The sequence below is a fragment of the Cricetulus griseus genome, chromosome 3 (assembly GCF_003668045.3).
Source record: "Cricetulus griseus strain 17A/GY chromosome 3, alternate assembly CriGri-PICRH-1.0, whole genome shotgun sequence".
Taxonomy (NCBI): domain Eukaryota; kingdom Metazoa; phylum Chordata; class Mammalia; order Rodentia; family Cricetidae; genus Cricetulus; species Cricetulus griseus.
The window spans coordinates 198884911-198912372 of NC_048596.1; the positions used below are offsets into that span (position 1 = coordinate 198884911).

General features: G+C 53.8%; 1 protein-coding gene across 4 annotated transcripts in view; it reads left to right on the forward strand.

Annotated features, from left to right (window-relative positions):
• Positions 1–25228, forward strand: part of Znf469 (zinc finger protein 469) — a 104718-nt gene extending 79490 nt beyond the window's left edge. For 3 of the 4 annotated variants that reach the window (XM_027410681.2, XM_035442731.1, XM_027410680.2), the window contains 2 exons: positions 11094–11156; positions 12502–25228. In XM_027410681.2, the coding sequence (XP_027266482.1) occupies positions 12629–23962 (11334 nt within the window). In that variant the 5' untranslated portion in view covers positions 11094–11156; positions 12502–12628 and the 3' untranslated portion in view covers positions 23963–25228. Of the gene's footprint in view, positions 1–9503; positions 9583–11093; positions 11157–12501 lie in introns of those variants that run through there. The other variant, XM_035442730.1, reaches the window with a different exon arrangement.
• Positions 25229–27462: the final 2234 nt, after the last annotated feature.

Here is a 27462-nt window from a genome sequence, read left to right on the forward strand (position 1 = left end):
GGGAGAGCCTGGCAGGCCACTCCCTTCATGGCAGTGGGAATGTGGGGCAGAGGCTGTTCACATCACCATGGGCCAGGACACAGAGAGAACACTAGGAACCAGTGGCAGGTACAGCCTTGCATGGCCTGCATCAATAATCCACTTCCACCCAGCCAGGTCCCACCTCTTATAGTTCCTAGAGCCTCTCAAAAAGCTGGACCAAGCACTCAGAACACAAGTCTATGGTGGTGTTTAGGGTGCTAACCACAGCAGCTCCCCTCTGTGTCAACCCAGCTGGGTCTCCCCTTTTCTTAGTGAAATGTGGTATGCCCACCAAGCCAAGAGGAGACTCTGGCTGCCTCCCTGGAACCCCAGGTCTAAGAAAGGCAGCACTGATGAGGCCTCAGCTTCACACCCAGGTCCAGGCTGGCCAGGCCCGGGGAGAGCTGTCATACCCATACTCATTTTTTCTGATGGGAAAGTGGAATCTTGGAAGGATGTCTTCATCATTGTTGTTTTCAATAGAGCTGGACATGGTGGCACACTCCTGTAATTGCAGCACTCAGGAGGCTGAAGCAGAGGGAGATCCAGGTCAGCTTCAGAACTTAATGAAAACTAGGTTGTGTGTTGGTTGGTTGGTTGGTTGCTTGCTTGCTTGCTTGCTTGCTTGCTTGCTTGCTTGCTTGCTTGCTTTCTAATGAGGTTCTAAGAATCAAACCCAGGGCTTCATGCGCAAAAGGCAAGCACTCTACCAACTGAGCTATAGCCCCAGCCTTCAGCTGTTTTTAAATCACCCCCTTTTATTTCCCTCCAGTCCTGGGGATGGAACCCAGGTCCTCATTCATGCAAAGCAAACAGTTTACTATCTGGCCACACCCTGGCCCCCAAATCACTTTTTAAGTAGCCACATCCACTTTTTTTCTTTTTCTTTTTTTCACATCCACTTTTTAAGTGGCCCATTTCTGCCACCCTAGTGCAAATTGGGACAGATAAATATACAGTAATGAAGCCACAGCCAGTATCACTGAGAAGTGTCACCCCTGCTGGACAGTGTGTTCCCACAAACTCTAAGAAGCAGGACAATTTTCAGACCTGTTTGCAGGTGACACATGAAGCTCAGAGAAGCTGAGTCAGTTGTCTGTTGCCACACAGCCAGGAAATGCAGAGCCTGTTCTTTAACCAACACCTTCCAAGAAGGATTAATGGCACAAGTGCATGGGGCCAGGACCCTTTTCTCTGGGTCATCCTATCCTTATTGCTGTGACTGACCGAGTCCTAGCATCAGGACCACACAGCATGGACCGTCAGCTGCAGTCAGGTCTCTTGTCTGTGTCATACATGGCATCCTAGATCTTCCAGGGAGACTGGGTCCTTGAACATGTGACACCAGGTCTACCATCTTGGCCACTGGGGCTTCCCCTCCAGCATGATAGGCTCTGGATCCCCAGAGCTGCAAGCTCTGCAGGCTATGGGCACACAGACCACCTGGTATCCCTCCCATCACCTTTACCCAAGGTGGCTACCCCACTGCCTCCATTAGACTCTCGTGCCTTGGGGTATGATGTCCCAAGGGTCTAGGCAGGTGAGACCTGTGGTGAGGCCCATGCCCACAGCCCTATGGTTACTCACTTGGTTTGTGGAGGGGTCTGAGCTGAGTGGCTTGTCACACCTTGGTAGTCAGATGGGGCAGCACTGCTTGTTATTGCTGTTTGTTATTGCATCTGTGACGTGGGAATCCACTCAGCATGTGCGCCTGGTATTGGCGCATGTGTGATACACTCTGCCTCTTCTAGTTCACCACGTGCTGTGAGGACAAGATTGGTTAGAAGAGTTCTCTCCTGTACTCACTTCCCTTTGGACAGAAAATGGGAGAGACAAGTTCACTGTGACTTATTCTCTTTTTTGCACTGGTCGTTAGGAAGTTTTTCCCAAGGCTTATTCCTCCCGTTTGTGTTGTGAGCACCTTGTGATCATCTTCACTAAGCTTGTTTTGGTACCTTTTGGGCAGAGAGAGTGTGAGTTTTTGAAGAAATGGAGTTGGGGTGAGAGAGTTGGGGAACATGGGGAAAGCTGCCACAGTGGGCGTCTGTGAAGACAAGCCTCAAAATGGCCAGATGACTAGAAATCCATCCTGCAGTTACTTATAAAGCGCTGGCATATGCATGGAACTAAATTATAAACTCACTCCTGCCAGAACCCTCTCTCTCTTTCCAGCTTACTCCTGTTCTCGTGGGCTTCTGAGACTGCCCTGTCCTCTTACCTGGGTTCTTCTATGTGGGGCTCAAGTGGGGACCCACCCTCTTCACCCAACTCCCAGGCCTCTGTGCACCCCAGCTCAGCAAACACTCTCCCACTGGAAGAGGAAAACACCACAGAGTAAAAAGGGGGTAGAACAGGAGGGAGGAAGGTGAGGGAGGAGGAAGAAAGAGCGGTGCTAGCCCCAGCCAACACAAGCCTATAGGCCATGGGGCGCCTGTGAGATGAATGTTTACCCCATTTCCCTCAAATGGGCCCCTCTGTAGCCGGCTGCTGGGATCTGGGGCTGAGCCCAGATCTAGGCCCCTCTGCATAAGTGAGCCACATGGCCCATGACCACAGACTCAGGTCAGTGTGCTGGGTGAGGAAAATCCTAGCCTCATTGTGCCTCAGTTTCTTCACCTGCAAAAGTGGAGTGGTAACAAAACCTTGAAGAGCCCCACAGAGCCAAAGTAGACATGCAAGATCAGGGCTCAACTGTACAATCTGTGACTCTAGCAGGACCCATCCATGGCAGGGATGCAGGCTGGAGACCCATCCATCCTGGAGCAGGGGGGAGACCCCAATAGAGAGGAGTGACCGTAAGATAGGAATAGGAAAACCCCATGGTGGAAAGGGAGATGGAAACCCTAAGGAAGGAATCGGGAAACCCCACAGTGTGGAGGGGCACTCACCGCTTAGCATGCAGGAGGCCATAGCAGGGTACCAGGGATGACACACTGTCGGTTTCATGTGTGCAGTGTGTCATGCGCCCATGTCTTGCATATGATCCCTTGGTACAGGGAGAAAGCCGGTGCCCTGGAGACAGAGCTGGTTGAAACACAAGGAGCAGGCACAGGTTGTATGGCTGCAGTCACAGACTTTGCTGCTAACTAGCTGTGTGAAAGGCTTAGCCCAAGATGCTGGCGGCTTGGCCAAATCCAGGCTTATAAGTCTGCACAGCCTCTCTACGCCAAGTCTCTGTCACATCCCCAGAGCTTACCCTCACAGCGCCCTTTCTACAGCATTCTGTGTATACTCAGGCACATTGCTGAGCCCCTCTGAGCTCCAATGCATGGGCAGCCTACAAAGTGACTTTCCAGTAAAGAACTTCCTGCCCCAATAGTGGTTGTGAAAGGCACTAGAACTTTCCAGGATATGGCATCCCTTTAAAACCCAGGAGACCTGTGAGGGTATCCCAGCTGGGCCAGTGGGACCAGTCACAGCAATGTCCCATTCCTGAGGAGGGTGTATCGTGTGGGTGAATGAATGATTGAGTGGGTGTGTGAGTGAATAAGTGAGAAAGCACAGGAGTGAGTGAGTGTGTGAATGAATGGATGAGTGTGTGGATGAATGAGTGAGTATGTGAATGAGGGAATGAATGAATATGTATGTGAGTGAGTGAATGGGTGGGTATGTGAGTATGTGAATGAATGAGTGAGTGTGTGAGTATGTGAATGAATGATTGGGTGTGTATGTGAATGAATGTGTGAGTGTGTGAGTATGTGAATGAATGATTGGGTGTGTATGTGAATGAATGTGTGAGTGTGTGAATGAATGAGTGAGTGTGTGAGTATGTGAATGAATGTGTGAGTGTGTGAGTGTGTGAATGAATTGTGAGTGTGTGAGTGTGTGAATGAATGTGTGAGTGTGTGAGTATGTGAATGAATGTGTGAGTGTGTGAGTGTGTGAATGAATTGTGAGTGTGTGAGTGTGTGAATGAATGTGTGAGTGTGTGAGTATGTGAATGAATGTGTGAGTGTGTGAGTATGTGAATGAATGGGTGGATGTGTGAGTATGTGAATGAATGGGTGGGTTGTAAGTATGTGAATGAATGTGTGAGTGTGTGAGTATGTGAATAAATGGGTGGGTGTGTGAGTGTGTGAGTGAATGGGTGAGTGTGTGGACAAGTGAGTGAGTAGGTGTGTGAATAGTGAGTGAGTGAGGATATGAGTGTATGAATTGGCTCGGGTAAGGACAGCTGGACCTGTGTGCCCAAGGAAGGTCACACTAAGCAAGCCATGGGCGGAATCCAGCCGAGAGCTTCAGCCCACACAGTAGTTACTTTGTTTTAGGTGAATTTTTTGCCAGGTTTTAAAATGGGGAGATTTCACTTTAAAAGTTGGATTTCAGACTTTTCCTGAACAATTAGGATGCCTGCCCTGTCCCTAGTTTCCTGACAGCTACCAGCAGCCTGGGTGCCACAGCGCCCACAGACCAAGCAGGGCCTGGGAAGGGGAAGGCCCAGAGATGCAGAAAGCCTACCCTGGGCATTTCCACAGTCCCAGTGGTAGGTGGGACATCCCTTTGTCCCAAGTAGTGTCCCTAGCACTGGAGGACACAGCTGTGCCTACTGCACAGAAATGTCAGCCCTCCGAATGCCATGGAAGAACAGGTAGGCAAGCCAACAATTCTATGTTGGCAAGAAAGGGACTGCAAATGTCTGTCACCCAGAAAAGGTCAGTGCCAGGGAGGCAAGGGTCCCTGGAGATAGGTGGGCTCAGTAGATGACTTTCACATAGGGACCCAAAGGATGGGAAGAGACAGGTTACACCTACAGCCACACAGACCCATCCTTTGGAGTCACCTCTCTTTGTCTCCCACTGCAGCCCCTCAGTGGCTCTTGGCATTATAAGCCTTGATTGCTGGGATATCTAGCCTGCTCAGGGTTCCAAGCCCCAGGTTGCAGAGGAGCCATGCAGACAGCAAATTATAGGCTGGGTGGGGCAGCAGCACTGGGAAGGGCTATAGTAGACCAGAAGAGCTTACAAAGGAAACTCCAGGCTGTGAAGCCTGCTTAGGCCTGGGAGAAATGACATGGTGACAACTCACCCCATCCGCCTGTAGGCCCCGTATTGGTGGCAAAGTCTTGGGGTATCCCGAAGTGGTGGGGTAGTTTTGTTTGTATGTGTGCATTTGGTCAGTCCAGCAGGCTGTGGCATTAGGAGCAGTCTCAGGGCTATGGTCACAGTAGTGGCACCTGATGTGGAGGGGATTCGGGGTAAGCGACCCAGCTGAGGAGTGTATCTGGGAGCAGAGGGCAGCCTGCATTTGTTGTGCAGTTAGGAAAGCCCTGTCTGTGAGGGGGAGGAGTCCCTGGGACCTCAGACGCCAAGCTGAAGAAGTCAAAAGAGCACATGGTATGGATTCCTGTACATGAGTGTGGGCCATCCAAGAGCAGAGCTGCCAGAGAAGTCAGGAAGAACACAGCAAAGAGGAGGGTCTGATAGCCAGTAGGCAGGAGCACCTATGAGTATGAGGGACAAACCCATGTGACTCAGCAGGATCAGAAGTCAAGGAGGCCACTGGGAGAGGACAATGGGCAGGCCCTGCAATAGCAACCATTATGGGAACCCATAAGGCTTCCTTTGCTCTCCCGGGATGCGACCTCCTGTCACTGTTGTAGGCCATCTAGGGAGGACATTCTGGAAAGAGTCAGCTCTGAGCAGGTGATTCAGAGTCAGGGTGTTCTGGGCCACCCCTCCCCAGGCTACTGTAGTCAGAGGGAACATATGACTTCCTAGACCTTGAGACGAGTACTAATTACAGTTGAGCAGAAGCCTTGGCAAAGGGCAGGGACCAAGTTTGGGCTACCTCTGGCCATCCTCCATCCACCCAAATGGTCTTTCAAGACCATTTTTGTTCTGTTTGTTTGTTTGGAGATAGGATCTCACTATCTCTGGTTGTCCTGGAACTCACTATGTAGCCCAGTCTGGCCTTGAACTCACAGAGATCCATCTGTCTGTCTCTGCCTCCCAAGTACTGGGATTAAAGGCATGTGCCACTATGCCTGGCTGAGAAAGACACTCTTAGATGTCCCCATTAGTCATTGGTCAGCCAGTCTAGAGGAACAATCCAGGCTTCTAGATTCCTCTGCCCAGTGATTGAGTGAGACCTCACAACCTTGAGGACAGCTACCATTGAGAAGACTTGTGCTCTGAGCCACAAGGAAGTTCATGTCACCAGATGCCTTCACTCCCAGCTCTATGGCCTTGGAAGAGTCACTTGCCCTGAGCCTGTTCCTCACCTGAGTAGTGAGGAACAGCAGAATCTTAGAGAAGACGGATATGGTAGCCGCCCGAGGTACCCTGGACCTTGGGACAATTGGTGGCTACAGCTGGGCAGAAGCCTTGACAAAGAACAGGGACGATTCCTGTTGGCAGCCAAGCCTAGACCCACCCACTTTGGCCTCTCAAACTTCAGCCGGGGCCAGCCCCTGAGGACAGAGGGGCAGCAGATGGGTGTGGCTCAGAGCATCCCATCCAGAGGGCCTTGTGCCATGGGAGGTACCACACCCGTTTTAGAACTGAGCACAGTGAGGCCAAGGCTCCTAAGCTGGGCCTGCACCACAGAGTTTGCTGGGATGCTGCTGTGGGGAGGGATGCAGAGGTGCCTCCTATGGGAGATCAGGACCTTCCCCATGTTCCCAGGAGCAGGGAATCTAGCCCCTCAGTCTCACCCTGCAGACAGTCCCTGGGATCACAGCCACAGCCCAGGTAGCCACTGAGACCAGCTTGTCCAGGAGCTAGCAAGAGGCAGTAATGGCAGCCTGAGAGTGAATACAGCTGGAGAGAGTACAGCCCATGTGATAGCCATATGACCTGGAGCCCACAATTACCGAGCCTCAATTCCTTATCTGTGCTTGAGGAATGGACACCTGCTTCCGGGAGTATGGCTGCAACAGGGACACCATGGAGCTCCCTGCACTGATTGCCTGGAGAGGGCTTGTCCTCACACAGTCAGCACTCAGTGGCTTCCTTCCTGGATCTGGGGCAAGTGTGTAGCCCTAAGCAGTGCCAACCGTCCCACCTGGCCTCCACTCAACCTCTTCCAGCCCTTGCTGACCCTAGAATCCTCAGGCAACAAAATTATAATCACTTTTAGTGGGAAAGTGGTAGATAGGATCAGAAATGAGATGCAGCAGGAGAACCGTAGGCAATCCCCAGGGGCAGCATCAACCTCATTCCTTGGGACACATTTCCTAACCCATACACAGCCAGTGTGAACCTCAGGAAGTATACAGGCACAGATGATCACCTGGTCACATTGTTCCAGAGGGGTGACTCTTAGAGACTGAAAATACTCTTCCCTCTTATTTGCCACAGGTACCCTCAGCCCCCTTTCTCCTGGCTTGGATAAAGTCCCAAGCCTACAGGAAGGTGGGAAAACAGCCCAGGCCACCTCATGCCCACTTCTCTACCATGTCTCATGCTGAATGATGTGTGGCATTATCCAAGCTTCCTACTCCATGCCCAGGCCCAGCCTAGTGCTCTAGTCTCATCACCATAGATAAGACAACTGAGAGAGCCAGGAAGCACAGCCAATATGGTCATGGAAGGCACCCTGGGCTGTCACACCAGGTGCTAAAGCTGGGGAAGGCAGTTGTAGCCTCCTCAGTGAACAGATGTCCACTCCAGACCCTGTCTGCAGCTGTCCTAGAGCAGGATCCACAACAGGGTCCTCACTTAGAGTTCCCAGGACCACTGAGGCCAACCTCACCTCTGCATGGCAGAGAATCTTCAAGATGGCAGTGGGAAATGGTGTCAGGGCTAAGCTTGGTATTGATAGTGAGAAGTGAGCTGTGTGCCAAATCACATGCTCCTTGCCATTGGGTACCTCTAGACACAGGGTTAACCCTATGCTCCTGGTGCTTAAGAAGTGTAAGTGACTGGCATGAGCCTTGGAGAGCCAAATAATGACCTTAAGCTGTTGCAGCACTCACTCTGGTCAGAGAGGGCTTCCTAGAGGTGTTGATGCCCAGTCTGAAGGCTAGTCCTGGGAAGCTGTATGGTTAGCTGAGGAGCCTGGGTGTGAGTCACTGAATAAGGTTCCAGCAGGCTTGTGCACAGCTAATGTGTGGATTTTGGGTGAGCAAAGCATCCACTCTCAGGACCAGCATCATGCCTGTGTAGCACAAAGGGATGAGGAGAGGGTGGTACCTGGCTTTGCCCTATGCCAGCTCTCAGCTATTTGGGTAGCAGTGTGGTCCTGCCTTCAAGCAGGAATCTTGCCTTCCCCACTGCTACCTCCTTGTCATCTTGGACAACATTATTGTGTCCCCCTCACATACTCTCTTATCTCCCTGCTGCTAAAGGATCTCAAATATGCACCCTGATAAGGCGGCGCAGGCCCTGCTTCCCAGCCCCTTCCCAATGCCAGCCTCTACTTTCCCCAGAGTAATTAAGATAAATGCAGCCGATAATGTGTGCCGTATTCTTAAGCATACCCTCTGGGCCACATCTCAGATATAATTTTACCTGCAGAGGTTTATCTGAGTGCTCGGGTAACAGTTTGTAAGGAAAGCGGCAGCGTTTGAAGAAACAGGAAAGGGGAATCGCTGAAAGAAACATCAAGGCACTGCAACTGCAGCCCCTCCCCTGGACACTGAGCAGCCCAGGCAACTGAGAGAAAAGGAATGCCCCACCCCTCCAGGGATGCTGGGGCCAGCTGGGGATCTGGACTTGGATCTCTCCTCTAGTTCAAAAGGGTCCTGGCCTGCTGAAACTCACACCAACACAACAGCACCCAGAAGCTTTGCCAGGAGCCCAGGCAGGGGAGAACCGTCCTCATGCTGCCTATGGTCCTTGCACCTGAACAGGGAGCCAGGGGCTGGTGCTCTAGCCCTAGAATGCTGATGGCAGAATATGGGTACAAAGACCAAGGGCAGAGTAGCGTTGAGTTTTGCCACAGGCTGAACAAGTGGAGACAGAGCTGTTCAAGAACCTGGGACCATGGGCGGAGAGATGGTTCAGTGGTTAGGAGCACTGGCTCCTCTTACATAGGTCCTGATTTCAATTCCCAGCAACCACATGATGGCTCACAACCATCTGTAATGCGATATGGTGCCTTCTTCTGGCCTATAGGCATACATGCAGGCAGAACACTGTATACATAAATAAATCTTTTTAAAAATTGTAAACAAACAAACAAAAAAAAAAACCTGGGACCAGCCAGGATGGAAAAGGTGAGAATCAGGTGCTGAGACAGACAGGCTTTGTTGGGTGTAAGAATCAAGGAAGGGCACATGCTGCCTGCATTTTATATGACTGCTTGGCAGTATTTCCACTGTGTCATCTTGAGCAAGTCACAGACCTCTCTGAGCCCTAATTTCTATAGCTGTTTACTTCCTTTTTTTTTTTTTTTTTGGTTTTTCAAGACAGGGTTTCTCTGTGTAGCTTTGGAGCCTATCCTGGCACTCACACTGTAGACCAGGCTGGCCTCCAACTCACAAAGATCTGCCTGCCTTTGCCTCCCGAGTGCTGGGATTAAAGACGTGAGCCACCAACTCCCAGCTTCCTATTTTTATAGTGATCTGGAAGCCCTGAATCAGCCACATCTCATGCCTGCCTGGCACAGCATCTGACACAGGTATAGACTAATGGATGAAGGAGGATGGATGGATGGATGGATGGATGGATGGATGGATGGATGATGGATGATGATGGAGGATGATGGATGGATGGATGGATGGATGATGGATGATGGATGAATGGAGGATGGATGGATGGATTGATGGATAAAGGATGATGGATGGAGGGAGGGTAGACGGGCAGATCAAGGGTAGGTGGATGAATGATAGATGATAGATATTGGGTGGGTAAATAGAGTTCTGCATGGCCCTCAGCCAGCCTCCACTTCTTCTAGCCTCTGTTGCCCTTCTCAGAAAAAGGCCTCAGCCAGTTCCCTCAAGTCTGCAGCTGTGAGGAGGCATGTGTCCCTCTTGGGCTTGCACCACCAAGCAGCCATCCGTTGGCACTTCAGCAACAGCAGTCTGAGATAGGTTCTTAGGGCCTGGTCATCTCAAGAATCAAGAGTGTATGTGCATCTGGTGTCCCACAGGGTTGCAGCTCAAGGTTCTTGTTGGTGACAGTCTCACTAACGCTCAGCTGACGCCAGGCCCACTCCCTAGGTGGTTGTTCACATGCCATGCCTCAGCTCCTTGCCATGTTTTCTTTCCAGATGGTCACTCTATGTCCTTCCCCAAGTGTGCAGTCAGAGAGCTGAGATATGGCCTGTGCAGGAGAGTCCAGTACACTCACTGCCTCCAAGATTTGTCCCTTTCGAGTTGATATGTTTAGGTTGCAGGGATGAGGTCAAATGATACATGACTATTACGGTTTTATTTTTACATTTATGTATTTGTTTATTTGGGGAGGAGTACATGCCACAGTACACATGTGAAGGTCAGAGGACGACTTTTGTAGGAGTTAGTTCTCTCCTTCCACCATGTGGGGCACAGGAGTCAAACGAGTTACCAGGCATGGTGGCAATGCCCTTACTTGATCAGCCATCTTGGCAGTCCCTGTCTATTTAAAACTACACAGACAGCATCTCTCCAAATTAGGAGTCCTGCAAGATGCCCCTTCAGGTCACCTTCACCATGTGCAGAGGCCGAAGTAAGAGGCTGCCCAGCATCTCTGAGGGGTCTCTACCTGGAGGCAGCCATGTCAGGGTACTTATGAGTAGACTAATGAGATCTTTATGTGGAGCGCCCTGGAGTAAGTGTGTACCAAGGCTCACATGCCGTGACAGCAAGTAAGGAGCAAAATGCCAGGCAGAGGCACGCTCAGGAGCAGAGCACACTGGTGGGAATGCTGATCTCAAGGCCTGCTCTTTGGGGCTGATAGGTGGCACTGGGAAGGCTGGAAGCCTGACGTCTGACAACTCCTGGGGTGTACAGTAACTATAGCACAGCTGTGGCAGGCTGCCTTGCACCACCCATCCCACCAGTGGCTGTCATTTACTCTCTTTGCTCAGAGACACATTGGAGAGAAGCAGTAAGCTCTCTTAGGGCTCTCCTCTCATGCAGAAACAACCAAGGATTCTCCGGGGGAAACAGATCACTCCAAATTCTAACATACTGTCCTCTCTCTTTGCAGCCAAGAAGGTCCTGTTCCTCAGACAATTGGTCAGAAACCCAGTGAGGGGCTCCAGGTCCCCAGGTATGTGATGTGTACAGCTAGAATGCATATGGGGAGCCACTATCACTGACTGGAGGAGGTGCTTTGTCCCTGAGGCTCCCTCCACCCCAGCATACCACTCTTATCCCCTGCTCAGACAGTAATTGGGGGTGCCAGCTGGCTAGCCTTCTCCTGAGCCAGGCCATCTGACAGGCAGTTTGAAACCATAGCTCTGAGCAGGGTAGATGGCAGCATCACCTGGGACCCCTGGGACCCCTGAGACCTAGCAGAGCATCAGCTCTGACAGCTCCTGGAGTCTGTAGTGGCTAAGGCACAGATGTAGTAGATTGACCTGTGCCACCCACCCACCAGGGGAGCTCAGTTCCGCCCTAGGGTGCCTTCCTAAAGCCAAAAAGTTCATCAGGAGCCCCACCTCCTCCTCAGCCCTCAGCGAGGGCCCCTGTTTTATGTAGTAGTGTCACCCATTAGGTAGGGGCTTAATGGGGTACCCTGGATGTTTGTGCCCCCTGCCACCTAGTCCCTGAGAACTTCTGGACCCAATGTGATATGGCTGAGTTCTGCAAGAGACTGGGAGGTGCCCCTCTGGAGGGCCAACTCCCTCCACTAGCAGCGGTGAGGCCTTGGGAAAGTTGCCTCGGTTCCTCACCCATAATCAAAGGTGACAGAAGCAGTTCTGAGTGTCTGAGCCCCTGTGAGGACAAAGGAACCACATTCAGCAGTGCAGTGCTGGAATTAACACCATGGGCCCCATTGTATAATCAGGCAACAAGCAAGTCTTTCCCAAGGATCCAGTTGCCCATCACAGTGAGGACCAGAGAAGGGAAGAAGGCCCTCCTCCAGGTGGGTAGGCTGGAGAGGAGCCTAGATGTGGCAGATGAAGTCCCCTGTTGCCCCAGCCTGCTCCCTCACCCCAACCAAGTCTACCCTGCTCTCTAATCTTCTGTGGTTGCTTCCCAGCACACATGGTATGCTGCCCACTGCTGGTGGACACTGGAACTTCACCTACCTTGAAGCTCTGGGACAGGCCTGCCCTAAATTAGCAGGGCTTTTCATGCCCAGCAGGTAGCTATTGGGACTCCTCTGAGGAGAAATGGTCTTCTCTAATGTTCAGAACCCTCCCCTTTCCTACTTTCTCCCTCCACTTTTCACCGCACCTCCCTAATACCCCAGGCTTTTGTCAGGGATCCTGCTGTCCAAGCCAGTCACCCTCTTTTCTGAGAAAAGGGCTTCTGAGATAGCAACACAAATGATTGCTGCTGCTGGCCTAGACATAGTCTCCATAGGAGGCTCCAAAGTCGAGCATGCACCCCCTGACCAAGATTCAGTCACGATAAATCTGCAATTCATTTTTGTCCTTTCCTTGCAGGCTCCACGCAGGACCATGAATACAGGCTTCCCTGAGCCCCACCAGGGGGTGAGGATGGCCACCCAGCCCATTACCTGGGCTCCTCCTCCAACCACTGCATCCTCCTAGCACCTGGGACGGTGGGGCCATGCCAGGAGAGCGGCCCCCAACTCTACCCAGAGACTTGCAGCTCTGCCAAGTTGCCAGCAGTCTAGGGGGGCACTCTCAGCACCCTCTCAAGGACCACAGCTCTTCCAGCAGGACCACCCAGGGCATGAGAGATGAAGGCAGCAAGGGCCAGGCCCAAGGTTCCCCTGAAGCCCAGCTGAGTCAGGCGAAAGAGGTGGAGCCAGAGGACCTGCTACTGAGAATGCAGGCCACAGCGGGACAGAGCTGTGTGCAAGCTTACTCATGGCTGGGCAGCGGGATGGAGAGCAGTCACCCACAGCTGCACAACCTAAGCACTTCAAGGATCAGATGCATCCTGAATGAGCCACCTAAGAACCTACAACATGGAGCCCCCCAAGTGTCAGAGACCAAAGCTCCTCGGCTTCAAAAGACCAGAGCCCGTCACAGGCCCAGCATCCCAAAGGCCGAGGCCCTGCCCTCCCCAGAAGAGAATGGCTCCCAAAGGTGCTTTCAGGAGGCCCCTTCCAGCTTTACCTCCACCAACTGTACCTCACCAAGTGCCACCCCTGGGACCTTGCCCCAGAGGACCCCCCAGAGCAGTGGCACCAGCCCCCATAGGCCTGCTTCTGGCCCTAACGTCCAGGCCATTGGGACCAACCCCTGGCCGCCTGCTGCTGAAAACAGCTTCCTAGGTGCTAATTTTGGGGTCCCCTCTGCAGAGCCCAAGCCCTTCCCTGAAGGTAGTAGGCCTAGCAGCCCCCAGGGGGTCTCTGTCCCCTACCCCTTCCCTGTAGAAACAGCCCAACATGAGCAAGCAGCTGGGACAGTGTTGTACACCTTCCACCAGCCCCTGGTAGCATGGTCTGAGGGGGCCCTGGGCACAAACCCTGCCTACCCATCCCTGTCTTGCAACCCAAGCCAGTCTGGGGGAGCCAGCACTTCCAGTGATCTTGGAGGTACTCTTTCCCCTCCTGGTGCTGCTCACTTGGTCCCAAGCCCCTTCCATGACAGTTTGCACAAGAGCCTGACCAAAGGTCTTCCTGAAGGCCCCCCTCCTATTCATGACAGACTGGGGAGTCCCAGGGGTCCCCCAAATCCTCCACCTCAGAGGCACTTTCCAGGGCAGGGGTATGGAGCTAATGGGGTGGGTACCAGCCCAGTGCCTCTGGACACAGAACTGCCCACCCCAGGGCCACCACCCACCCATCTGCCCCAGCTGTGGGATTCCTCAGCAGTTTCTTACCCCAGGTCCACTCTGGGTCCTGCAGTTGCTGCCAGGATAGCCTTCTTCGAAGGCCAGCAGCTCTGCCTTCCACAGAGTCCCCCCCTGCCCTGGTCTCCAGTGCTTACAGCTCCTAGGCCAAGTTCCCACCAAATGGGGGTACTAAGCCAACTGGGATTCCCCAGGGGATCTTCTGAGTGGCAGGGGGACAGCCAGAGAGCCCTGAATGCTTTAAATACAATCTCCAGGCCTGGAGAGACATCGTCAGCTCTCAGGAGCAGCCCAGGCCAGCCAAGCAGTTCCCCACGGCTGCTAGCCTACGGTGGACTGAAGGACCCTGGGACCCAGTCTCTGTTCTTTGGGGGAACTCAACCCCAGATGTCACCCCAGGGGGCCCTCAGCCTGCCCCCACCCAGGGTGATGGGAGCCTCTCCCAGTGAGTCCCCTCTTCCCTCACCTGCAACCAACACAGCCAGCAGCAGTACCTGTTCTTCCCTGTCACCACCATCCAGTAGCCCAGCCAATCCCAGCTCTGAGGAGAGCCAGCAACCTGGACCCCTCAGGACCTCAGCCTTCTTCCTGCCTACCACCCATTCCCAGGAGACCAGCAACCCCTTCCCTTCCCCAGAGCCAACACACCCCACATGCTACCAGTCAGAGTCGGCCAAAGCCTTCCCTCTCCCCACAGAGGGGCCAGGAACTGAGGATGCCTTCAAGAGCCTGGAGGGAGTCCCATTCCCCCACAAGAGCCCCTCATTGGGCAGAGACAGGTCGCAGGGCTTTCCTTCAGAGCCACCACAGTACTCTGCCCAGCACTTCTCCCTGAGCAGCGCCAGCCTGGACCAGCTAGATGTACTGCTGACCTGCAAACAGTGTGATCGCAACTATAGCAGCCTAGCAGCCTTCCTGGAACACAGGCCATTCTGCAGCCTGCTGCTAGCTAAGACCAAGGATGGCTCCCTGCAGCCCCCAGGGCTCCCCACACCCACCACCACCTCAAAGGCACCCACTGATGCACACTCAGGCTTGCTTGAACACAACCAGACTGCCCCCTTCCTGCTAACCAGAGATGATCAGGGGGACAGTAAAGATGACTCCCTGAGAACAAGCTTCCTGCCTGCCGGCCTGGCTGTCACCCCCTTTCCACTCCCCACCTCGGATCTTGACATGGAAGATGATGCAAAGCTGGACAGGCTCATCACTGAGGCACTCAATGGCATGGAGTACCATTCAGATAACCCTGAGATAGACAGCAGCTTCATTGATGTCTTTGCTGATGAGGAGCCTTCAGGCTCCAGGGGTCCCAGTGCTGGGCATTCCCTCAACACCCAGGTGGGTGCAACCCCCAAGAATGGTACCCAGTCTCAGCTCCCATCCAGAGTTGTCATGCCAGAACCCCAAGTTCCCTGCACTGGAGACAGGGGCTGTTCATCCCGAAACAGGCCCAAAACCCGCTCCCTGGGCTTGGCATCTGCAGAAGCAGATACAACCACCCTGGTCAAGCAGCAGAGGAGAGGGAAGCAATTCAAGTTGTTTCAGAAAGAGCCAAGTGTGACCAAGGGCACTAACAACCCTGCCAGAGTCATCTGCCTAAGGCCAAGGAAAAAGGGTCACAGTGCTGAGCAGCCCCGGCCCCAGGACCGTAGACGTCGGGCTCGCAAGGTCCATGCTCATGCAGACCACAGCATCCCCAGAGCCGCCTCTAAAGAGACCAGGAGCTCCAAGCACCTGCAACTGCCCTCTGGAAAGGACCCCAGAAAAAGGAGGGGGCGAGGTGGCTCCTGGAGCAAGGAACTCATCCACAAGATAGTACAGCAGAAAAACAGGTGCCACAGGCGGCAGGCACCACGTGGCCAGGTCTCCCATGTTTCTCTGTTGCCTGCAAGACCACCTAGCACCCAGAAGGGTAGAGTCAAGGGGCAAGGCTGTGCCTCTGAATCTGAGGAGGAGGGCGGTGTGCAGCAGCAGGATTTGGGGGATCCTGTCCAAGACTGTTCCCGCCACAGCCGCCAACGGTGGCGCCAAGGCAAGAAGAGAAAGAAAGAAGATTTGGCCCAGGACCCAAGAAAGGTCATGAGGCAGGAGGCTGGTGAAAACAGAGGCTTCCTGTCTCCAAAGAGGACACACAGCCTGCAGCAGAGCTTGGATGCTAGAGAAGTTCCTGTGCAAAGAGGCCCTGAGCATACTGATCGCCCCACAGCAACCCCAAAACATCCTGCACAGGTCCTCACCACCACCAAGACCCAAGAGGAAGCAGCCCTGGACTTTCCGCAGGAGGTCAAGAAGCTTGAAGTTGCTGCCGAGTTTCACCCTGACATCACAGAACTCAAAGAGAGGTCTGGTTCTCTAGCTAGCTGTGGTGGGGAAAGCCCCAGACCTGCTGCTCCAGTGCCAACACAGGCTGGCGGCCCCAGCCACCCTGAAACACTATCAGGAAAAAGCATACCAGCAACAGATGCAGGCTGTCTGCTGGGTACTTCTGGGTGTATGAAGCCCCCCAGTTTGCATACCAGAGAAGACTCCTCTGCTCCCCAGCCTGGAGGGTGCCTGGCACCCATTGATAAGGTGGCAGATGCTTTCTACACTGAATCCGGAATCCCGGTTTTCAAGAACTCTGGTTCTGGTTGTGAACCTGACCACTGTGACAGACACTCCATAGGGTGTCCAGCTGCCAAAAGAGGGCCCCTGCCTAACAGTGACACCCCGTGTGAATTGTTCCTTGTATCCAAGGACATAGCTAACTGTTTCCCTGAAGATTCGTGCTCCAAGCCTTTAGCTATGGACACACTGCCTGCCAGCAGCTGCTACCTTGGCCAGGACAGTATGGAGAATCTTGAGTCAACACCACCAAAGAATCCACCCTACCCAGTTGAAATAGACCCAGGCAAGGTGCATTCGCCACTGACCTTGGAGTCCACATCCCTGTTTACAGGGCTGCCTGAGGATGGATTTGACCCACCACTGTACGAGAGCTTATCTGCAAACAGGGTCACCCATGCACCACTGGTGTGTACTGGCCCTCTCCCTAAGAAACTTCTGACAGATCCCCTGTATCCACCATTCTTGCTGCTGGAAGAAGCTTCTCCAGTGCTGCCTGGCCCCTTTCCTGGCCCCTCTAAGGGAAAAGCACCCAGCAAGAAGTGTTCCTTTGAACAGACAGTACCTCCCAGCCTGCCTCCTGGGCCTGAAAAGGGAAGTGACTGCAGTGTTACCCTTATGAGCAATCTGTGTGAGGATGAACTAGAGATCAAAAGATTGGTAACTGAATTAGAAAGCCAACTGCAAGGGAAAGGGAGTACACAGGGGGCCTTGGGAGAGCCTGAGGAAGCTGCAAATGAAGGCAGGATGGACCCAAGTCCAAGACAGGCCTCCCTGCTGCCCACATTTCAGGCCACCTCACCCCACAGAGACATCCTCTCAGCAGCCAACCTTACAGGTCTAGAGGGATCAAGTTCACAGCAGGAAGGGGCCCTCAGGAACCCCCAGAAACAATGGTCCTACCTAGCTTCCTGCCACACAGGCAAAGCAACACCTCCCCCAGGTACCCAGGAAGACCCTGGTTCTGGGGCTCCTCTCAGTCCTGCAGGTTTCAGCCTCAGTTTTGGACAGTTGCAGGAGGCCAGCATCTCCAACACAGACTGTCAGGTCCCCATAAGTGACCATTTGCCTAACTCCAACAGGCAACAGGCACCCTTGCTACATGTTGAGAGTTCAGCTAAGCACAGATCAAACCCTGAGCTTTTGTTTTCTAAAAATAATGAAGCTTCTGCGACACAGGAGAATGCCCCACTGCTGCTTCCTGATAAACATACAAGAGGGCATTCTCCAGACTCCTGTGAGGCCCAGGAACCCTGCCCAAGTTCCTCTGCACTAGAAGGGTTCAACAGCCCCAGTGCCTATCTGGGTCTAGAGCCCAACTTGATGCTTAAGGGTGATGAGGGTGTCACCTCCCCTCCAAGTGTTAGTCCCAGCCATGGCTCTAAAGGACACCTTGAGAGCCAAGCAGGAAGTCCCAAGGAAACTATGCTTACCAGCCCCACTGCAAAGGACCCTGGCTTTATGGGTGAGTCTGTCCCTGCAGGTGCCTCTCCACTTTCCACCCTCCCGAGTGGCAAGGCTTGGTCCCATCCCATGCCAGATCCTTCCTGGGTGACTGGTGCCCCCCAGGAACCAGCCTGCGGCTCCTTTCCTCTGCTCCAAGATGCTAGAGCCGAGAGTGAAGACAATACCCAAGGCCTTCAGCCTGGGGACCCCTCAGAGGCCAGTACTCTGGGGGCTGTAAAAATGTCAGCTCTAACTACAGACATCCAAAAGCAGCTGAGGTCAAAGGCAGTTGGACATATGGGCACACCAGGTCAGTCTAAAAAGACCAAGGGCAGAGGTCACTCTAACAGACTTCGGACAAATAACTGGAGGAGCCTGGGGAACCCAGACGCACTCACCAAGGTCAGGACCCATTTGGAAGTTAGGCCGGCCAGGAGCAGAGGGGCATGTCAGGGGAGCAGAGCAGCCCGGGGCTTTAGGAAACAAGCACTGCCCTCCACAAGCCCCACCCACCCTGATGGCACACCCTCCATTTCCACCCTGACAGCATTCCCTCTCCAGATGGAGCCTGCAGAGAGAAGCCCAGAGCAGTCAGCCAGCCCACAGCTGCCAGCTCCCTCTAGTAGCGGCCTGGCCACTTGTGCCCTCTCAGCCACCTCCCCAGCCACACCTACTCCCAATGACCTTGAGCCCTTACCCCAGGAAGACCCTGGAACCAGAGTCAAGCCTACTGGGCCACCAGCACCTTCCTCCTACAGAGACCTACTCATCCCCTACCATCAGCCAGCCTATACTGTTTTGGCACCTCTGGGAAAGACCAGTTGTGGCCAAGCCACCAAAGATGCTGGGTCCCTAACAACCCCGACATCACCGATAACAAGTCACTGTGGCTCTGAAGAGACTTTATCCCACCACTCACTCCTGGGGACCAGCAGTCCCAAAGACCCTCCCTTGGGCCCACTTGGCCCCACCAGTTTCTCAGACCCTGTAATGCTTGACAGCGAAAGCCCCAAAGGCATCACAGTAGGAACATTAGAAGATTCCAGGAAAGAGGAGCTGAGGACATCTCCTGCTCATGCCACAGCTCCTCCCCCAGGGGGTCCCAGCTCCCCCAAAATAACCATCAACGATGGCCCCCTGACCGGCATCCCCACCAAAGATGACCTACATTCTGATGAGAGACTTGAGGTGCCAGATCCCCACTGCAAGGTAATCCCACCCCTCAGCAGCCCAGAAAGGACATGTTGCAAGGACCCTTCCTTAAGGCCCCAGAGCAGCACACCCTGCCCTGGCCACAGGGAAAGCCACAGCATTATAGCTGTGCCCACAGACTTTGCCACACTGGGGACTACAACACCAGACTCTCAGATCTGCCGGGATGAGGCAGCAACCAGTATCGAGGAACAGGACAACCCAGAAACACCTGGGGCAATACACTGTGATGTGACAAAGGTACCCAGAGCCAATGCTCGAGGCATGCCCACAGGACTCGGCTTGGCTCTAACAGCCTCTCTGAGCTGCACAGAAACTGACTTCAGGTCTGAGTCCCCTCAACACCACACCAGTATCTCTCATCATTCTCTCCAGAAGAACCCCTTCAGCCCCCAAGAGTCTAAACAGAGGCCCCGAGGCATGAAAAAAAAGCCAGAGCCGACAGAGAAGATCCCAGCAGGGCCACTCATGACCTGTGAACTCTGCTCAGCCTCTTTCCTCTCCAGAGCAGGCCTGAGCCGGCACAAAGCCAGGAAGCACCGGCCACTAGGGAAGACTAGCTCCCAGCTGAGCCCCGTGATCCTGCCAACTTGTCAGCCTCAAGATTCCATGACCCAAGTGTGCCAGACCCCTGGGAAGAAAAGCTGCAAGGTGATTGGGAAAGGGAGACCAAGTCACTCACCCCTGGGCCCTGGCCACTTTTCTCAGCCACCTCCCCTTCAGGCCTCTATAACACCAGAAGACAACATGGGTCCTGAGTTGTTGAAGGTGACTAGTGGGAAATCTGAGGGACCCAGGACACCAGACACTCCTCTCAACCAGCAACCGCACACCCCAGGCCTGATAGAGCAGAGAAAGGGCACAAAGGTTCCAGCCTCAAAGCCAAGAAAACCACATGGGTGGCAAGCACATCAGCTCCACCCCAACCAGGGAGAAATGAGAAGCCAGAGACAAGATGGGGAGCCTGCTGATTCCCCCAGCTCCTCAGAGAGGAAATCAAACAGGAAAGGGGGGAAGCTGAGAGTGAGGAGGGAGAAGCATGGTCCTGGCAACACTGCCCATGTGACTTCAGACAGGGACCTCTCAGATCCATCGGCCACGTGTGACAACCATCTCATTCCCCTGAGCCTCTCGCCTGAGGGAGAATGCAGGACCTCTCTCAGGCCACCAGCTCTGTCCCCCACAGTAGGGCCCAGAGCTCTGGAGGATGCTGCAGACATGGGCACAGGGGCTCTGTGTACAAAAGAGATGCCAGCAGAGAAGGCCCCACAAGAGTGGCAAGTCTGCCAAGGGACAATAGAGCGGGAACATCCAAAGGAACAGAAGGCAGACTGGGTACAGTGGTTCTGGGGACCAGGAGAGGCCAGGGCGTTGGACATTAGTGGAGAACCATCACAGGCTATTGAGAGCCAGCCTGCAGAGGACAGCAGAGGAGCCAAAGGCAGGTCAGATGAAGGCACTGGGAAAGGGACATCTGACTTACCCGATAGCACACACGGTCTTGAAGTGGACAACACCATCAACAGCTGTTCCCAGAGTCCTATCAATGACCCAGAAACCCTGAGTGGAAATCTGGGGCCCAAGGGCACCACTCCTGAAGCCTCCAGCCCAGGTCCAAGGGAACCTCTAGACTTATTCGACGATGAGGTATCCTTCTCTCAGCTTTTTCCCCTGGATGGCCGCCTCACTAGGAAGAAGAACCTACGTGTCTATGGGAAGCGCTGCAAAAAGCCAAAGTGCCCACCAAAGGAGCCCAGCTCTGAGGTGGTACACAATGCCCCACTCTTCTCCACACGCTTGCCCACAGATCTCAGTGACTCAGGCTCTCTGTGCCTGTCCCACGAGGAAGAGGGCCTGTGGGATGATGAAGCCCTGAGTTTGCCAGAGTCCCTCCTCCTAGATAGGCTCCTGAGCAGTAAGGCACCTGGTCTTGACCCCTGGACCCCCAGCTTCAGCCTATGGGCCCCAGACAACAGGGAGGCCAGCTATATGGAGGAGGGGCCCTCCTGCTTTACAGAGAACCAGGATGAGTGGTCGGAGGCCATCCCCCAGCTGCACATGGTCCCAGCAGCCTGGCGAGACCTGGAACTGTGTAGCCCTGCCTGTGAAACACCCTCTTCCCTTGGAGACATGAGCCCGGAGCCCCCTAACCTAGAAAGAGAACATGATGTTAGGCTTTCGGGGAATGCCAGCCTGCCCCCACTTTACATTAAAGACTTTGAGGTGCTCAGCACTCAGCTAGAGATACAAGACCTGTGCTTTCTAGGGCCCTGTGATGACCTTGCTGACCTCCCCAACCCAGGCATCTTAGACTTCCAGGCCACAGCAAATTCACAGGGGCCTCCAAACAAAAGAATAGAGGAAGCTGCCAGGGCCAGAGGAACCAAAGGCAGAGACCGACCAGTAAAGGGCAGGAGGGCCTCCTACAAGTGCAGGGTGTGTTTCCAGCGCTTCCACAGCCTGGGTGAGCTGGATCTACACAAGCTGGCACACAGCCCCTCACCACCCCCTACTTGCTACATGTGTGTGGAGCGCAGGTTCAGCTCCCGGGAGCTTCTTCGGGAGCACCTGTGGGAGAAGCATGTGCAGGGCAAAGCAGGGCCGTGGGCCTGCGGCATGTGCCTGAAGGAGGTGGCTGATGTCTGGATGTACAACCAGCACCTGCGGGAGCATGCAGCCCGCTTTGCCAGAAATGGACAGACACGGAGAGACCTGCCGGGGTGCTTGGAAGGGGAGAGTACTCTCACACACTTCCTGAACAGCATTGTGGAGCAAGCATCCAAACCCCAGAGGACTGAGCACTCAATTGGCAAGGCCAGCAGGGAGGCATTGGAGCAAGAAGGAGAAGCAGGGAAGAAAATCCCAAGGAGAAGGGTAAAGCAAAAGGTGCCCACCACAGTCACTTCCAGCCAAGATGGTACTTTGCTATCACTCAGTCCGTCAACGGAAGCAGGCAGCCCATCCATTCTGACCAGCAGCTCTGGCTCTGCCAAGACGCCCCCAACTCCATCCCCAGACCCTTGGTTCCACAGTGATTCCCCCCTCCAAGCGGTCCCAGTGCATGAGGACTGCAAGGACCCCTCCCGTGACTGCCACCACTGCGGAAAGCAGTTCCCCAAGCCCTTCAAGCTGCAGCGCCACCTGGCGGTGCACAGCCCACAGCGTGTCTACCTGTGTCCCCAGTGCCCACAGATCTACCCTGAGCACTGGGAGCTGAGGGTACACCTGAGCCTGACCCATAGGGTGAAAGAGGAGAGGGAACTACCACACATGCCTCTCTATGCCTGTGAGCTCTGTGCCAATGTCATGCATGTCATCAGGAGGTCCTTTGTCTGCAGCTCCTGCAACTACACCTTTGCCAAGAAGGAACAGTTTGACAGACACATGGACAAGCACCTGAGGAGCGGCCAACAGCCATTCACGCTCCGAAGTGTTAGGCGGCCAGGGGTTCCTGGGAAGAAGACCCAGGTCCCCCAGGACATGCTACCCAGCAAGCGGCATGGGGTGGTAGTGCCCTCCAGCACTGACAGAGTCCCATCCACAAGCAGCCCTACTCCAAGTGAGGGCTGCCTCCCTGCACTACCCCTGATCTGTTCAGAGACAGCTCCTAGCCCCATCCTGGACCAGCCCAGTTCTCAAGAGAGGCCTGTGGACCAAACAAACCACTCACTCAAGGGGAACAACCCACCATTGACTGACCAGGACCTTCCACCTCCGTCTCTATCTCCTTTTCCAGCTGCCTCAGCTGAAGGTACAGGTGTCTGCAAGCCAGACAGAGCCTTGGAGAAACCAGAAAATCAGGCTTCCTTAGGCAGCCTTGAGCCATGTAAGTGGCAAACTCCCCCAGGAGAAAAGAGGTCCCTTCACCTGTTCTCAGGAAAGCATAGGAGCCTAGGCACCGGAGGCAAGTGTGCCCCTGGCTGTTCCCCAGGAGACCCCTCCCAGCTCCAGAAGGAGAGGCTAGTGACCACTCACCACATGGTGCCTGAGGGGAAAATAGAGGTTTCCTCCCAGAAAGGAAGTGCCACCAAACAAGGGGCCTGCTTGAGTTCTTCCAAGCATGGATCAGCAGTGCCCCCCAGCAAAGTGCTGAAGCTACCAGCACCATCTAGAAAACCTATAGGAATGGGGACCCCAGCATCTGGAGAGCTGGGCCAGAGTCCTGAGGACAGGGTAAAACCCAGCACTTCTAAAGCTAAACTAAGACCCAGTTCTCAGGGCAGTGGAGGTCTACAGCCTGGTACTCAGACAGGGGGTGGCAGCCAGCCCCAGCCAACCAGTGGACAGCTCCAAAGTGAGATGGCCTCCACCCCCACTGAGCCCAGTTGTCTGAGCTGGGAGAGCTCCACCCCTGACCAGCCCCCACCACAAGTCCACACCAAGGGCAGTGCCAGAGGGAGCAGAGAAACTGAACATCAGGGGGTCCAAGTGCATTCAAGTCCCAGGGAGAAAAGAGAAAACAGTGAAAAAAAGAGGAAGGGTCAGGCCCTGGGACTGGCCAGGCAAGGAAGCATGGGGAACATGGGGAGAGTCCCCTCTGCCCCTGACAAGTCATCCAGGGCCCCTCGAAAGCAAGCAACTCCCAGCCGAGTTCCCCCTGTCAAGTCCAGACCCAGCAGCCAGAGCGGCAGGACAAGGCCACAGCCATCAGCACAGAAGAAAGGGGACCTGGGCCACACTTCTGAAAAGGGCTCCTTCCCCCAGGCAAGACTCCTGTCCAGGCCATATAAAAGGGTCAGAGCTGTCTATGGTGTTGAACACATGGAGCCCCGAGACCACCGGACTGCAGAGGCCCAGAGCGATCTCCTCAGCCAGCTGTTTGGACAGAAACTGACCAGCTTCAAAATCCCTCTAAAGAAAGACAATTCCCAGTAACCCACAAGAGAGGGTACCTGAAGGCCAGCTGATGGGCTCCTGTCTGGCCTTCAGAGTTCCAGGCAGCTTGGTTTGAGACCACTCTTCTGTTCCTCTGCACCTGGCTTCCCAGATTCTCCAACAGATTAGAGGACCGAGTGTGCTCCTGGAAGCAGGGCTTTGTGCTGGAAGGCTGGGATAGAGGGAAGGACCAGCCTCAACCCCCCTGAGATCATGCACCTATCTTCTTGGTACCAGGTGCTTAAAGAAAGCAGCTCACATCTCATCACTGCCACCATGCCTTGTTGGCCAGGTGCCTTGTGCTATAAAACTCGTGTTTAAAGGTTTGCCCAGGGTCCCCCATCTCCTAGCAGGCCAGCACATTAAGGCAGTCAGCCAGACAGTGTTAGCTGCCTTGTCTTCTGCTGTTGCCAAGATTCCAAAATGACCTTAGAAGTCACATGAGAGAGGACCATGCTCTCTACTTGGGCCATTTCTGAGCCACCTGGTCCTTGAGAGTATGACAGGGCCATCCCCCTGACCACAAAGTCATGCTGGCCTCTAACTGCAATGCTGATCTTCCAGCACCTTGCCCCCAGGGACTGGGTTCCTATAGGGAATGCAGAGAAAAAGCTGCACTTTGGCCAGTGCCCAATGGATCCCTCAGCCCTATAGCCCCTTCCTAGTGCCTTCCTCCCCTGTGGGGCTTTGTCTCTGGGTCCCAGAAAGCCTGATCCAAAGGTTCTGGTGCTATTCCCATGCTGTAATGTGAATACAGGCTCCCTGGTCTTATTTGAACCACAGGATAATTAGGGTGGGGAGACCTAGCCAGGGAGGCTACAGCCCAGGCCTTGAACCTCACAGGTCTCCCCAGTTGAGTTCCAGTCCCAGGGTTCCAGCAGTAAGGGACCCTCAAGGCTGGGCTATGGGTGTGGTTTGTGCACTGGCATGAACCTGCCATCTACACACCTGCCGATATAGTGTTGGTGTATCAAATTGGGCAGGAGGAGATGCTTCCCATTTCTCCTAGGGAGTCTTAGAGATTCCTGGCTTATTTTGTTGTGTAGTTTTTAGCTTGGGTGCAATGTGAGTGTCAAAAGGTTTTATTTTGACATTTTAAACAAGACCAAATCAGGCCCAAATTGCCTCCATAGAAGGTGTTGGGGTCTTTCAGAATGCCTCTTTCAAATGGATAAAGACGTGGGCAGGGGCCCCCTGAGGTCATACTGTAAAAGTCACAGCTAACTCGTCTTTTCAAATATATTCCACTATTTTCGCAGAAATCTCTTGGCTCTGTGGCATCTTTTCTAGCTCCTGCTTCTCACTGGAGCCCATATGTGGCTCAGGAAGCATTTGCTTTGATGTCTTTCCCCAAGACCACTGTGTGCTATGAACCAAACCAAAGTTGGGAACACTTAAGGCAAGGACCCAAGAGGGACTGGAGGGGAATAGGAATCCTCTAAACTGGATTTAGGAAAACAGAGATGTGGATAGGTGGCATAAACAGAACTGGGGAGGGGCAAGGAAGGGATTTGACCAAACAGGGTCCTTGCTAGTAGTATTTGGGCCAGCGATGCTCAGGGGAGTGGCTTGTCTGGTTTGTGTCTTGGAAAAGGTTTGAAGGGTTCCAAAGTGGAGACCCAGTGGACAAACAAGATCCCCTGTCCTGCCCTATTCTTCATCTCAGCAGGATTCAGGTAGCATCCTAGTTAGAAGCAACCCCATTGCCTAGGGCTAGGGTTGAGTGACTGGTCAGATGTCACAGACTGGTGGAACTCTGCCCTCTTACACACCCTTAAGAGCTGACTTTAAGGGCAGTTTCTTGGAGACATATAGGCTGTGCGCAAAGCTTGACATGAACAAGTCCAGTCCCTGACCACGCATCCCATCCTGTGACCCATGGACACACAGAGTGTATAACCCTAGCCTGACCACCAGGTGGCAGCATGCACCCAACCAGGGAGCCTGGCTTGCCACCAGAGCACAAAGGCAGCCCCTCGGGAACCTAGTGGGCCTCAAAGTGCTGTGGACAGAGCTATGGGTTTCCAAATGCAGATGCATCCAGCAGGCAGTACCTTGTCTGTACCATCGGGCGTACATTGCACACATGGCCCCACACATGAGTGTTCACATATGTACAGCCACTCTCTGAAAGCACACCTGCTCACATCCAGGTGCCCTAGAGGGGCCAGCAAATACCCTGATATATGTGATTTGAATGCATCTGGAAGTCAGGGGCCTGGCTCTAGAGAGCCCTGGGTAGGATCCCCTGAAGAATACATTCAGACAAGAGCCAAGAAACAGTGAGTTTACCCAGAAGGGGGACTGCAGAGAGTCCCAGCCCTGGGAATTATCAGGGCCACTATCACACAAACCTTTCCCTTGTCCTCAGGCAGGGCCACTTCACCCCTGAGGCTTTGAGGCCCCTCCTGCCTGCCATCCCCTCCCCCAGGAGCTGCCTCAAGGGGAGGTGTATACAGACTATAGCTTTCCACAGTATCCATTATAAGTCCCCAAGTCTATCTCAGCCTGCCTAGGAAGAAGGGGAGGAAAGATGCCCAGGATCAGAAGGAAGACAGGCAACAGGCAGGAACTTTTGAGTTTCAACTGGGGGCCAGACAGCAAGAGGTTCAAGAGAACTACTAGCAGCATGGGCAGCCACACATGGCATTTCTATGGGTTGAGCCCATTATCTCTGGAGAACTGAGGCTGGATGTTCATGAGATGTCAGCTGTCATGTCTGTCATGGCTCCAGGGAAGAACCTGACTGGGGCAGTAAAGAAATGAAGAAAAGGCAGATACAGAAAGACACACAGAAAGAACTGGGTTTTGGGGGCCTAGATTCTCTGATGGAGAAACTACAGCACCCCGGAAGCTCGGTGTGTCTTATTATATAGAGGCAAACAGAGGCAGGGGTGCTGCAGACAGTTGAACAAAGGGGCGGGGTTTATTGTGCAGCTGGATGGAGGAGGCAGGTTTAGTCTCAGGAGGAGTGGTCTCTATAGGTGTAGGGAAGCAGTCTTCAGGCTGTGATCATTCAGGGGGAGAAAGCTATGGTGGTCGTTTTCTACCCACACTGTCAACGTCCACACATGGAGAAGAAGAGAAGGTTCTGCCATTTCCCTCAGGTCTTGAGGCTAGGGTCCTTGACATGGCTATGCCCATGTCAACAACACACATTCACACAGGACCTCACACACTCAGGCATTTTTCTGCTTTCCCACAGGTTGCTTTGAACACTGCTTTTGCTTGGCTTGCTGTGGCACCTTGCAGAATCTGTGCTCCTGTGGGAAGAACTGAAAGGACAGGCCTAGGCCAGCAAGATGGCTCTGTGGGTAAAGGCACCTACTGTGCAAGCCTGGTGACCTGTGTTCAATCCCAGAATCCACATAAAGGTGGAAAGAGAGACGACTCTGGTGTTCTCTGACGTCCACACACACATGCACTGTCATACAACAATAATAAGGAAGGAAGGAAGGAAGGGACAGGATCCAGAAAAGCCCCTTTAGGGGAATAGAAGC